The 13,559-nt window shown below is 43.7% G+C and overlaps 1 protein-coding gene across 3 annotated transcripts in view; it reads right to left on the bottom strand.

Annotated features, from left to right (window-relative positions):
• Window positions 1-5,190: 5,190 nt before the first annotated feature.
• Window positions 5,191-13,559, bottom strand: part of LOC133339366 (interferon alpha-inducible protein 27-like protein 2A) — a 163,411-nt gene continuing 155,042 nt past the window's right edge. For 2 of the 3 annotated variants that reach the window (XM_061547500.1, XM_061547502.1), the window contains 3 exons: window positions 7,690-7,740; window positions 6,792-6,953; window positions 5,191-6,088 (listed from right to left, as the gene is read on the bottom strand). In XM_061547500.1, coding sequence (XP_061403484.1) covers window positions 5,964-6,088; window positions 6,792-6,953; window positions 7,690-7,740 — 338 coding nt within the window. In that variant the 3' untranslated portion in view covers window positions 5,191-5,963. Of the gene's footprint in view, window positions 6,089-6,791; window positions 6,954-7,689; window positions 7,741-11,603; window positions 11,670-13,559 lie in introns of all 3 variants that reach the window. The other variant, XM_061547498.1, reaches the window with a different exon arrangement.

Here is a 13,559-nt window from a genome sequence, read left to right on the forward strand (position 1 = left end):
GTCGACTGAGGTGACTGGCCAATGCACCACCTGTGCCCCCTACTATGCCCACTTGCTGCGCTTTATCCGCCCGGTGCTCTGCTCATTGTTGTAAACATCGCTCCTTTGCCCTCCGTTGTTGCTGGAAGGCGACTGCCTACAACTGCCCAATAGCATCCTTCACGAGCCTCCTCCACAGAGGCCAATCTTGACACCGCTGGTACCTGTCATTCGCAAGTCTAATCAGCTCCACGTCCTCCTGTACCACATCACTCCATCTCTTATCTAGCCCGTGCCACGCCCATTTAGCCCCCTCCATCCGGCATGTGGTGGCTGGATATGCGGGCTACATGACCCAGACAACGATAGGACTTTGTCCAGGTCTTTCAAGGATGTGTGAGCTCCTCACACAATCCAGCCTGGTTAAACCCAAAATGGATCATAGCAGACTGGCCTAAACCTTTCTCCCGGCAAATATTTTCCATTAGCGGGTCCATGTTTCACAAGCGTAGACAAAGGGAGGGCATAGCCGGAGCCAAAAAGACCTGAAGCTTCGTGTGGAGTGACAGACCAGGTAGCTTCAATACAATGTTACGCAACCGATAAAAAGATAATGCCGCTCAACTGATTCGGAGTGAAACCTCTGCTGTCAAACCGGAGCCGGTCAGGAGCAAACTGCCCAGGTATGAGAAACTCTCCACTATCTCCACAACTGCCCCATCTCCAATTGGGACTTTTCGGGGTGGAGTGGCTGGTAGTGCAAAATACCCAGGCAGGTACTTAGTTTTGTTGGGGCTGATGGTAAGGTTCCACCTCTTAGTGGCACGTTCCAGGTTCAGCAGCAGCACCTCCAACTCCTCCTCTGAGTAACCTGCAATTACCAGGTCGTGGGCATACATAACATGGTTGAGCAATAGGGAGCCATCCCTCAACCACACTCACCCACTCAAACACACATACAGGTACACACACAAGCTCACACACACTCACACACACTCACACTCATATTTACTCACACACACAGGCGTCGCCGCTGTGAATACATTTTATTGAGAGAGTAACTGAGTAAAGTGAACACAGCCCCCAAGACCACGATGATGAAGAACCAAACTCCCACACTACAGTGCAGCACTCAGCACTAACACCGTCTAGACCACCTAGGCAATCTTCACCGACTAAGACCCTCTTCATTGACGAGAACATCTACAACATCTACACAATCTAGACCAACTAGACCATCTACACTGTCTAGACCAACGAGACCGTCTATACTGACTAGACCATCGAGACCATCTAGAATATCTAGAACATCTCGACTCTCTAGACCGTCTATACTGACTAGACCATCTGGACCATCTAGACCATCTAGACCATCTAGACCATTTAGAACATCTAGAACATCTCGACTCTCTAGACCAACTAGACTCTCTAGACCGTCTATACTGTGTTAGACTATCTACATTTTCTAGACCAACGAGATGGTCTACACCATCTAGACCATCTACACTGTCTTAGACCGACTAGACTGTCTACACTAACCAGACCGTCTAGACCATCGAGACCATCCAGAACATCTCGACTCTCTAGACCAGGGGTCTCAAACTCGCGGCCCGCGGGCCAATTGCGGCCCTCAGGACGATATTTTGTGGCCCCCACCTTAATATGAAAGTTTAATGTTAGTGCGGCCCGCTGAGTTTTATATTGTAGCAACCCCGCTGTTAGCTGCTGTGTGGGACAATGTTATGATGCTCTGGTTTCCTACTGTGTGCCTGTCCGGTGAATGCGGCATGCATGTGAGTGACATGGGGGGCGGGGTCGTGTGTGTGTGTTTGTGTACGTGTGAGAGTGAGTGAGAGAGAGAGCCGGGAGAGAAAAGAGTGGCTTTGGATGTGCGGAGAGCAGGAGGGTGAAATTCATAGTTTTCCGCCCTCATTCGCGCAGGTCATGATGTATCCATTGCTTCATTTGTAAATCACAAGGTGCCGGAACGCTAAGTACATATGACAGCGCAGGTACGACGAGCACAGGTCCCGGAACGCACGTAAAACGACGCTTAAAACAGCACACACATGACACTTACAATGCAGTGGGACTTATTTAGGCTATACTGCAGTGACGGTATCAGTCTTTGTGTCAGTGATTAATAAAGTGGCATCTTGAGCAAAGGCGACTTATGTGTCCAGCGGAGAAAACGAACGGAACACACACACAATTTGTTAAATTGAAGGCAAATTCAAGGGACACCACGGCTCCTTTACGCACACGCTGCGCTGTGAGGTTTTGGAGCTTCTTTACGCAGACGGATTATTCTAAACCGCAGCAGTTTATAACACGTCATTGAGCTAATATCAATATTTTACAGTCTGAGCTGTTTTACATTATTATTTACACCTGATATGTGTGGATGAATTTTAATGATTTAAATTCCCTCATCCTCTGGTGGTGACATTTACGCACCGAGCCACAGACTGTACATGACGATGTGCATAATAATTTTTGGTTCATCTTAGAAGTCTGCATTTGTTATTATTTTATGAAATTGTGATGCTGTTGTTAAGAAAGCTTTATATATAACTTATTAGATTATCTTGTTATTGCGTGGCCACAAATTAGTAATTCATCCACCGATGTCAACAGGGGCTCCGTAATTTTCTAGTGATTACATTATATTGTTATATTTTATTTTAATCATTTCTTAAAACACTTTTTAATATTCATATTTTTTTCGATACGAGAGGTACCGGATCTGCTCAAATAAGTCCCGGAACGCAGGCAAGCCAACACGCCGCCACAAAGTAAGCACAAAAATGTATAGAAAAATGTGATGATGTGACTGAAGGCAGCGAAAGCCCCGACAGTGACCAGCAGCATTTGAACCCCGTGGTCACACAATGACACTGCCTCATATAGTCCTCTCCTCTCTTTCGGCTCTCCACTGTGCGCGCACCGGAGCGCGTCAAAGCGCAGATCCACAGCTCATCCCGGCTCAGATCCCCGTGCTTTGAACAGAGAAGCGTGTATAGTAGCAGCCGCTACAGTTGTGTCTGCCTGTGACTGGGGTGTGGGGACGAAATCTGATGGGAACGCATTACCCCCCCCCCCCCCCCCCATAATCTATGCACCTGTTACCGGAAAAAGCGGAAATGACGTGCATTTGCGGAAATTACGTCTCCGTGCGTCGCTGGTTGGCTAAACACTTGACTGAAACTTTATTGCGTGAGCGACAGCAAGTGGAATGAATATATATCTTGTCACACAGCCCCAATCATGTTTTTTTCAAAGCCTGCAGTGAAGAGAAAGGTTGGTGACGAGCACAGACAATTTCAGGAAAAGTGGGAGATGCAATATTTCTTTGTTGAGCACATGAGCACCCCGACGTGTCTTATTTGTACAGAAAAAGTTGCGGTGCACAAGGAATACAACCTCAAACGTCATTACTCAACTAGACATGCTGAGGAGTATGCAAAATACCAGGGAGATGAGAGAGCCAACCGGTTGCCAATCTTAAAATGTCTACTGAGGCAACAAAATGTCTTCAAGAAAGCAACCAAAGAGAATAATGCAGCAGTCGAAGTAAGCTACGTGGTTAGTGAGATGATTGCTAAGGCAGGAAAGCCATTCACAGAAGGCGAGTTTATCAAAAGTGCATCTTATAGGCTGCAAGTATAGTCTGTCTGGAAAAGAAAGGTCAGTTTAGCAACATCAGCCTTTCTGCTAACACCGTGGCAGAGCGCATTTCTGACCTGTCAAGTGACATTTATGATCAACTGCGTGAGAAAGCCAAATTTTTCAATGCATACTCAGTCGCTCTTGACGAGAGTTCAGACATCACTGACACTGCCCAGCTCACAATATATGTCCGTGGTGTTGATGACAATTTTGAAGTGATGGAGGAGTTGCTCACAGTAATTCCAATGCATGGCCACAACACCGCTCAGGAGATATTTTGCCAGCTGTGTGATGCCATTGTGAATGCCGGTTTGCCATGGAAGAAGTTTGTTGGAATAACAACCGACGGAGCGCCATCAATGACAGGGAGGAAAAATGGACTGGTGGCACTTGATCAAAGAAAATTAGAAGAGGAGGGTGTGGAGGAGGTCATTGCTCTGCACTGCATCATCCATCAGCAGGCCCTTTGCAGCAAATGCCTGAAGTTTGACAATGTGATGTCTGTTGTTGTGAAATGCATCAACCAAATCAGATCCAGGGGCTTAAAGCACCGGATGTTCCGTACTTTTTTAGAGGAAATGGAGTCAGAATATGAGGATGTGCTCTACTTCACCGAGGTACGTTGGCTCAGCAGGGGAAACGTCTTGAAGAGATTTTTTGAGTTGAGAGCAGAAGTGAAAGCCTTCATGGAGAAGGATGGGGTGGCTGTTCCTGTGCTAAGTGATCCTAAATGGCTCATGGACTTAGCTTTTCTTGTTGACATCACGCATGAGCTGAATGTACTGAACAAGAAGTTACAAGGCCAGGGGCAGCTCGTCAGTGCTGCCTATGACAACGTGAGAGCATTCTCCACAAAACTTGTGTTATGGAAAGCCCAGCTCTCTCAGACAAACCTTTGCCATTTCCCAGCATGCAAGGGACTCCTGAATGCAGGCATACTATTCAGTGGTGAGAAGTATGTTGCCATTTTGAGGCTACAGGAGGAATTTGATCACAGATTTGCAGACTTCAAGACGCACAGAGCCACTTTTCAAATTTTTGCGGATCCCTTCTCCTTTGATGTGCAAGATGCCCCTCCTGTGCTTCAAATGGAGCTCATTGACCTGCAGTGCAACTCTGACCTCAAAGCCAAGTTCAGGGAGGTGAGTGGAAAAGAAGACAAGCTTGGGCAATTTTTGCAAGAATTGAACCCCAGCTTCCCTGAGCTTTCCCGAATGTTCAAGCGGACCATGTGCCTTTTTGGGAGCACATATTTGTGTGAAAAGCTCTTCTCCACCTTGAACTTCAATAAGTCCAAGTACAGGTCCAGACTTACTGATGATCATCTTCAAGCCATACTGAGGGTCTCAACTGCTTCCTCCCTCAAGCCAAATGTGGCTCAGCTATGTGAGAGGAAGCGCTGCCAGGTCTCTGGCAGCAAGAAGTAGGCAAGAGAAGCCATGTTCAGAAGAACCGTTCATGTTCTTCAATATTCTATTCATGTTCAGAAGAACCCATTGAAGTTAAATAACTGTTAGTAATGACATTTGAGAAGTTTGATTTTTTTAGCAAAGTTTTTTTTGTGGAATACCTGATACGTCCCAGCCTCACCCAGATACTGCCTCCAGCGGCCCCCAGGTAATTTGAGTTTGAGACCCCTGGTCTAGACCATCTAGACCAGGGGTCGGCAACCAAAATAACAAGAAGAACCATTTCTTTCCAATTCGGTACAAAATTCAGTATTTCAAGAGCCGCAATGCATCTGAGTACATACTGTACATACGTACATATCGTCAAGAAGCAGCCCGTAAAGAGCCGCATGTGGCTCCGGAGCCGTAGGTTGCCGACCCCTGATCTAGACCATCTAGAACACCTCGACTCTCTAGACCAACTAGACTCTCTAGACCGTTTATATTGTCTAGACCATCTACACCGTCTAGACCAACGATATGGTCTACACCATTTAGACTGTCTTCACTGTCCAAGACCGACTAGACCGTCTCGACCAAGTAGACCGTCTAGACCAAGTACACAGTCGAGACCATCTAGACTGACTAAATCGGAGAGAGGCAGGAGAGGAATAAGAGGAAGGAGAGGACTAGAGGCAGGAGAAGGCAGAGTAGCTGCTGCCGCACCGTAGCAGACCGTGCCAATGAGAGGTCTCTGAATCCTGGCAATTTTTAGCCAGCCACACTGTGCACGCACACTGCCCTCTCAGCGCTGCTCTCTCAGCGCTGCCCTCTCAACACTCACCCCCCCCCCACCCTCTCATTGCCTTCCTCCTCCTTCCTTCTACACAGGTTCGAGACGTCCACCACGACTACCTTGCTACCTTCCTACTTCTCCTCCTCCTCCTCCTCGTTCCCTATACTCTCTTCTAAGACGTCCACCGCAACCTTGGCGATGGCTGCCCCGGCAATCCCCACGACAGCCTGAGCTGCAGAACCCAGCCCAGCCGCTCCTACAGGGGGCAGGCAGAGGGGAGGGGCAGGGGGGAGAGATAGGGGGGCAGGGTGGGAGAGAGACGGGGGGGGGGGGGGAAGGGTGGAGGTTGGAGGGGGAGGATGAGGGGAGGAAGAGAAGGGGTGGTTAACATCTCGCAACTGCGGCAATCCAGAGGTTACCTGGGGGACCTGTGTCTGTGTCTCTGAGTGTGTACATTAGCCAGAACTTGTATCTACAGCACGACTAGAGGCTACCCGGGAGATCTTTGCTTCTGTGTCTACTCTAGTCACGGCTACTGACAGCCCTTGCCCCCTTACAGCCCTGCTAGAGGCTACCTGGGGGCACCTTTGTCTCTATGTCTACTTTATTCGCTACTGCTAAAAGCACTTCCCCCTATTGCCCTACTAGAGGCTACCTGGGTGACCTTTGTATGCGTCAATAGTGTGTGTGTAGTCCGGAAACACAATCCCCTACCTCCTCGGTGGTGCCGGACGGTAACGCTGTGGTGAGTAACGCCATGGGGGAACGAACAATTATATATTTGGCAATACCCCCTCATGGTGCTTGTAGCCATCACAGCAGCCAATGGGAACTCTGGACGGGTGCGAGGGGCTGGTAACCCATCTACCTTCAATTCAAGCACTACTAACGCACAGCCCTTGTCACCCTGACAACAGCCCTGGCCAGAGGCCCTCCTAGCCGAGGCCCTGCCTCCTTACCGGCGGCCTGCAGCCCGGCCACGATCCCTCCGGCCGCCACCCCACCTCCGTTGGCGGCCGCGGCCAAGGCCATGAGCTTGGCGGCAATCCCTCCAGCGGCGATCCCTCCAGCGCCGAAGCCCGCGGCTCCTATTGCCACTGGGGCCAGAGCAACGGCGCCCACTGGCTCACAACAACAACAAGCATGGCAACAACAACAATAACAACAGTGAGGAGGGAGGAGGCTCGCCCACAACAACAACGATAGTAACAACACCGTCACACAAACGATCACGCGGATGCATGGCGTCGCAGCAGCGTCACCATCACACAGCCTCACAGACACCAACATACACAACATCACACACAACATCACACACAACATCACAGACAGCATCACACACAGCATCACACAGCCTCACACACAGCAACACACACAGCAACATACACTACCTCACACAGCATCACATACAGCATCGCACAATATCACACAGCATCCCACAACATCACACACAGCATCCCACAGCATCCCACAGAATCACACAGCATCACACACAGCACACAGCAACACACAGCATCGCCATCATACACATCATCACACACGGCATCACACAGCATCATACACAGCACACAGCAACAACAACCGCCATGCACCACTAAGTGGCGGTGACTTCACAATGGCGCCTGTGCAATCCAATTTGCACGTTAAGGCCACGTGAAGTGTAGAACGCCCGCTGGCAGGAGGTAATGGGACAGACTCAACAGGTCCCATGGGTCGACTGAGACGACTGGCTGATGCGCCACCTGTGCACCCTACTGTGCCAAGAAACACTGTACGCAGCATCACAATCCTTGACCATCACACAGCAGCATCACAACACCAGCGATCACGTGGAGGCGTGGCGATGTTATCGCTTACCTCCTCCGGCTGCCATGGCACCAATCTTCCACCAGTTGGTCGACTCCTCCTCTATGTGGGGGTTACACAGTGCGATTAGTTCCATGAACTCACATATACACACTGCACTCTACACTACTATATACTACACTATACACTACTATATACTACTACACAATACTACACTATACACTACTATATACTACTACACACTATACACTACTATATACTACTACACACTACTACACTATACACTACTATATACTACTACACACTACTACACTACTATATACTACGACACACTACTACACTATACACTACTATATACTACTACACACTACTACACTACTATATACTACTACACACTACTAACTATACACTACTATATACTACTACACACTACTACACTACTATATACTACGACACACTACTACACTATACACTACTATATACTACTACACACTACTACAATATACACTACGATTTACTACTAAAAACTACTACACTATACACTACTATATACTACTACACAATACTACACTATACACTACGATTTACTACTAAAAACTACTACAATATACACTACTATATACTACTACACACTACTACACTGTACACTACTATATACTACTACACACTACTACACTATACACTACAATTTACTACTACACACTACTACACTATACACTACTATATACTACTTCACACTACTACGCTATACACTACCATATACTACTACACACTACTACACTATACACTACTATATACTACTACACACTACTACACTACACACTACTATATACTACTACACACTACTACACTGTACACTACTATATACTACTACACACTACTACACTGTACACTACTATATACTACTACACACTACTACGCTATACACTACTATATACTACTACACACTACTACACTAGACACTACTATATACTACTACACACTACTACGCTATACACTACTATATACTACTACACACTACTACACTAGACACTACTATATACTACTATACACTACTACACTATACACTACTATATACTACTACACACTACTACACTATACACTACCTTATACTAATACACACTACTACACTATACACTACCATATACTAATACACACTACTACACTATACAATACTATATACTACTACACACTACTACACTATACACTACTATATTCTACTACACACTACTACACTATACACTACTATATACTACTACACAATACTACACTATACACTACGATTTACTACAAAAAACTACTACACTATACACTACTATATACTACTTCACACTACTACGCTATACACTACTATATGCTACTACACACTACTACACTATACACTACTATATACTACTACACACTACTACACTGTACGCTACTATATACTACTACACACTACTATACTGTACACTACTATATATTACTACACACTACTACAATATACACTACTATATAATACTACACACTACTACACTCTACACTACTATATACTACTACACACTACTACGCTATACACTACTATATACTACTACACACTACTACACTATACACTACTATATACTACTACACACTACTACACTATACACTACGATTTACTACTACACACTACTACACTATACAATACTATATACTACTACACACTACTACACTATACACTACTATATACTACTAAACACTACTACACTATACACTACTATATACTACTACACACTACTACACTGTACACTACTATTTACTACAACACACTACACTATACACTACTATATACTACTACACACTACTACACTATACATTACTATATACTACTACACACTACTATACTGTACACTACTATTTACTACAACACACTACACTACACACTACTATATACTACTACACACTACTATACTGTACGCTACTATATACTACTACACACTACTATACTGTACACTACTATATACTACTACACACTACTACACTATACTCTACTATATACTACTACTACACTATACACTACTATATACTACTACACACTACTACACTATACATTACTATATACTACTACACACTACTACACTGTACACTACTATATACTACAACTACACTGTACACTACCATATGCTACTACACACTACTACACTATACACTACTATTTATTACAACACACTACACTACACACTACTATGCACAAAGCGGTTAAATATACATACTCACACATATATACACTACACTGATATACACACTGCACTATACATGGACTCCTCTGCTTACGAACGAGTTAGGTTCCAGAGGTCTGTGTTTGTAAGTCCAAACTTTAATTATGTCGATTCCAATCGCCTTGTATGGCGTGTACAGTAAACACGGGGAATGGCTTCAAGAGATTTTCAGGTTCTGAAGATGTAGATACCACTGGTTCTTAATGTTCTGCAAATGTAGATACCACTGAATCTTCAGATTCTGCAGATGGAGATGCCACTGATTCTTCATGTTCTGCAGATGTAGATTCCACTGGTTCTTGATGTTCTGCAGATGTAGATGCCACTGGTCTTCAGGTTCTGCAGATGTAGATGCCACTGGTTCTTCATGTTCTGCAGATGTATATGCCACAGGTTCTTCATGTTCTGCAGATGTAGATGCCACTGGTTCTTAATGTTCTGCACATGTAGATGACACCGGTTCTTCATGTTCTGCAGATGTAGATGCCACTGGTCTTCAGGTTCTGCAGATGTAGATGCCACTGCTTTTTCATGTTCTGCAGATGTAGATGCCACTGGTTCGTCATGTTCTGCAGATGAAGATGCCACTGGTTCTTCATGTTCTACAGATGTAGATGCCACTGGTTCTTCACGTTCTACAGATGTAGATGCCACTGGTTCTTCATGTTCTGCAGATGAAGATGCCACTGGTTCTTCATGTCCTGCAGATGAAGATGCCACTGGTTCTTCACGTTCTACAGATGTAGATGCCACTGGTTCTTCACGTTCTACAGATGTAGATGCCACTGGTTCTTCACGTTCTACAGATGTAGATGCCACTGGTTCTTTATGCTCTGCAGATGTAGATGCCACTGGTTCTTAATGTTCTGCACATGTAGATGCCACTGTATCTTCAGGTTCTGCAGATGTAGATACCACTGAATCTTCAGATTCTGCAGATGTAGATGCCACTGATTCTTCATGATCTGCAGATGTAGATGCCACTGGTTCTTCATGTTCTGCAGATGAAGATGTCACTGGTTCTTCATGTTCTACAGATGTAGATACCACTGGTTCTTCAGGTTCTGCAGATGTACGACTCTCACTTAAAAATAGCAACTGGACATAGGGACAGGTCTGTACGTATCTCTGAAAGTTCCTAAGTAGAGGAGTCATTATACTACTGTTGCGTCGTAGAACCACGCGGAGAAGTAACTTCTTGTAAGGGATTCCGCCATTTATTAACACTCGTTAAACACTCAGGCTCACACCAGGGGTGTGAGCCTGAGTGACTGCAGGGATTCATCTTTTTGTTTCTTTCGGTAAAGTCACGTAGAAGGGAAATAATTAAATAATAAAAATTAAACATAAAATAATTCTCACGACGTTTCGGCCACAACGCAAGCAGTCGTCCTCAACGCAAGCAGCCGTCCTCAGGTGAAGAACAGGTCTGTAGGAAAGACGCTGTCATTCAAACGCTGTCTTTCCAACAGACCTGTTCTTCACCTGAAGACGGCTGCTTGCTTTGTGGCGAAACATCGTGATAATTATTTTATTATGTTTAATTTTAATTATTTTATTATTTCCATTCTACGTGACTTTACCGAAAGAACCAAGAAGAACTATACACTACTACACACTACTATACCATACTATATACTACACTACTATACACTACACTACTATTTACTATTATATACTATTATACTGCACTTTATATACACGACACTATATACTTCACTACTATACCTGCAGATGTAGATGCCGCGGGTTCTTTGAGTTTTGTATTTGAAGATACCAGTGATTTTTCATGTTCTGCAGATGTACGACTCTCGTTAAAAAAAGGCAGATGGAGATAGTGACAGGTTTGTACGTATCTGTGAGTGCTCGTAAGTAGAGGAGTACTTATACTACTTTATACTACAGCACACTACTATACCATACACTATACTGCATTACTATACACTACACTACTATACACAACGCTATACACTATACGTGACACTATACAATGCACTACTATATACACTACACTACTATATACTATTACACTGCACTTTTATATACACGACACTATATACTATACTACTATACACTACTCTATACACTACTACACACTACACTACAAACACGACACTATACACTACACGAATATACACTACTACACACTACACTACTATACACTACTACACACTACACTACTATACACGACACTATAGACTACACTAATATACATTACATTATTGTATACGGCACGATACACTACACTACTATACATAATGCTATACACTACAATACACTACATAATACACTACAGTACTATACAATACACTAACATACACTACACTACTATACACTACACTACTGTACACTACACTACTATACACTACACTACTACACACTACACTACTATACATTACACTACTACACACTACACTATACACTACACTACTACACACTACACTATACACTACACTATACACAACACTACTATACACCACTACTATGCATGACACTATATACTATACTATCCTCAAAACTATACAATACACCACTATACACGACACTATACATTATACTACTATATGCTACACTATGCACTACATTACTATACACTACACGACTATACACAACACTATACATTATACTACTATATGGTACACTATACACTCCGCTAATATACACGACACAACGATGCACTACACTATACCATACAATGCACTACTATACAAGGCACTATACACTACTATTCACTCCACTATCTAGTACTTTACACTACACTACTATACACTACTAGATACGTCACTATACATCACGCTACTTGACACTTAACACTATGCTACTAAACACGACACGATACACTACTATACACTGTACATGACACTACTGTACACACTCTTAGGTTTTTTCGGTAAAGTCACGTAGGTAAAAATAAATAAAAATAATAAAAATAATGGAAATAATTATATTAATAAAATAATAAATCACGACGTTTCGGAGGCAACACAAGTCTCCGTCATCAGGTGGGACCGTCACAGCTAAATTTACTGTATCAAGTGAGGAAAAATTCCGAAAGACAAGCTCTTAAATACAAGTTAAGGGGGAGGGGGTCACGTACGTGACTTTACCGAAAAAACCTAAGAGTATGAATCCTTGCAGTCACGAAAGCTTCAAATTTCGAACTACTATACACTCCACTTTGAACTACTATACACTACACTACCATATACGACACTATACACTACTATACACTACGCTACTATAGATGACACTACTACACTATACATTGCACACTACTCTACTACACACTACACTACTATACACTACACTACTATACACTATACACTCCACTATACACTACTACACACTACACTACTGTACATAGCACTACACTGCACTATAAACTACTATACATTACACTACTATACACTCCACTATACACTGCACTATACACTACACTCCAATACACTCCACTATACATTACACTATACACTACTGCACACTACACTAATATACACTACACTATACACTACACTATACACTAATACACAATACACGTTTTCCACTCCACTATACACTAAACTGTACACTAATACACACTACACTTCTATACACTTCACTATACACTACAACACACTACACTACTATACACTTCACTATACACTACTATACACTCCACACTACACTATACACTACTATACACGA

This window comes from Lethenteron reissneri, unplaced genomic scaffold, assembly GCF_015708825.2.
Source record: "Lethenteron reissneri isolate LAM-NWPU_2019-01 unplaced genomic scaffold, ASM1570882v1 scaffold_1848, whole genome shotgun sequence".
Classification (NCBI taxonomy): Eukaryota; Metazoa; Chordata; class Hyperoartia; order Petromyzontiformes; family Petromyzontidae; genus Lethenteron; species Lethenteron reissneri.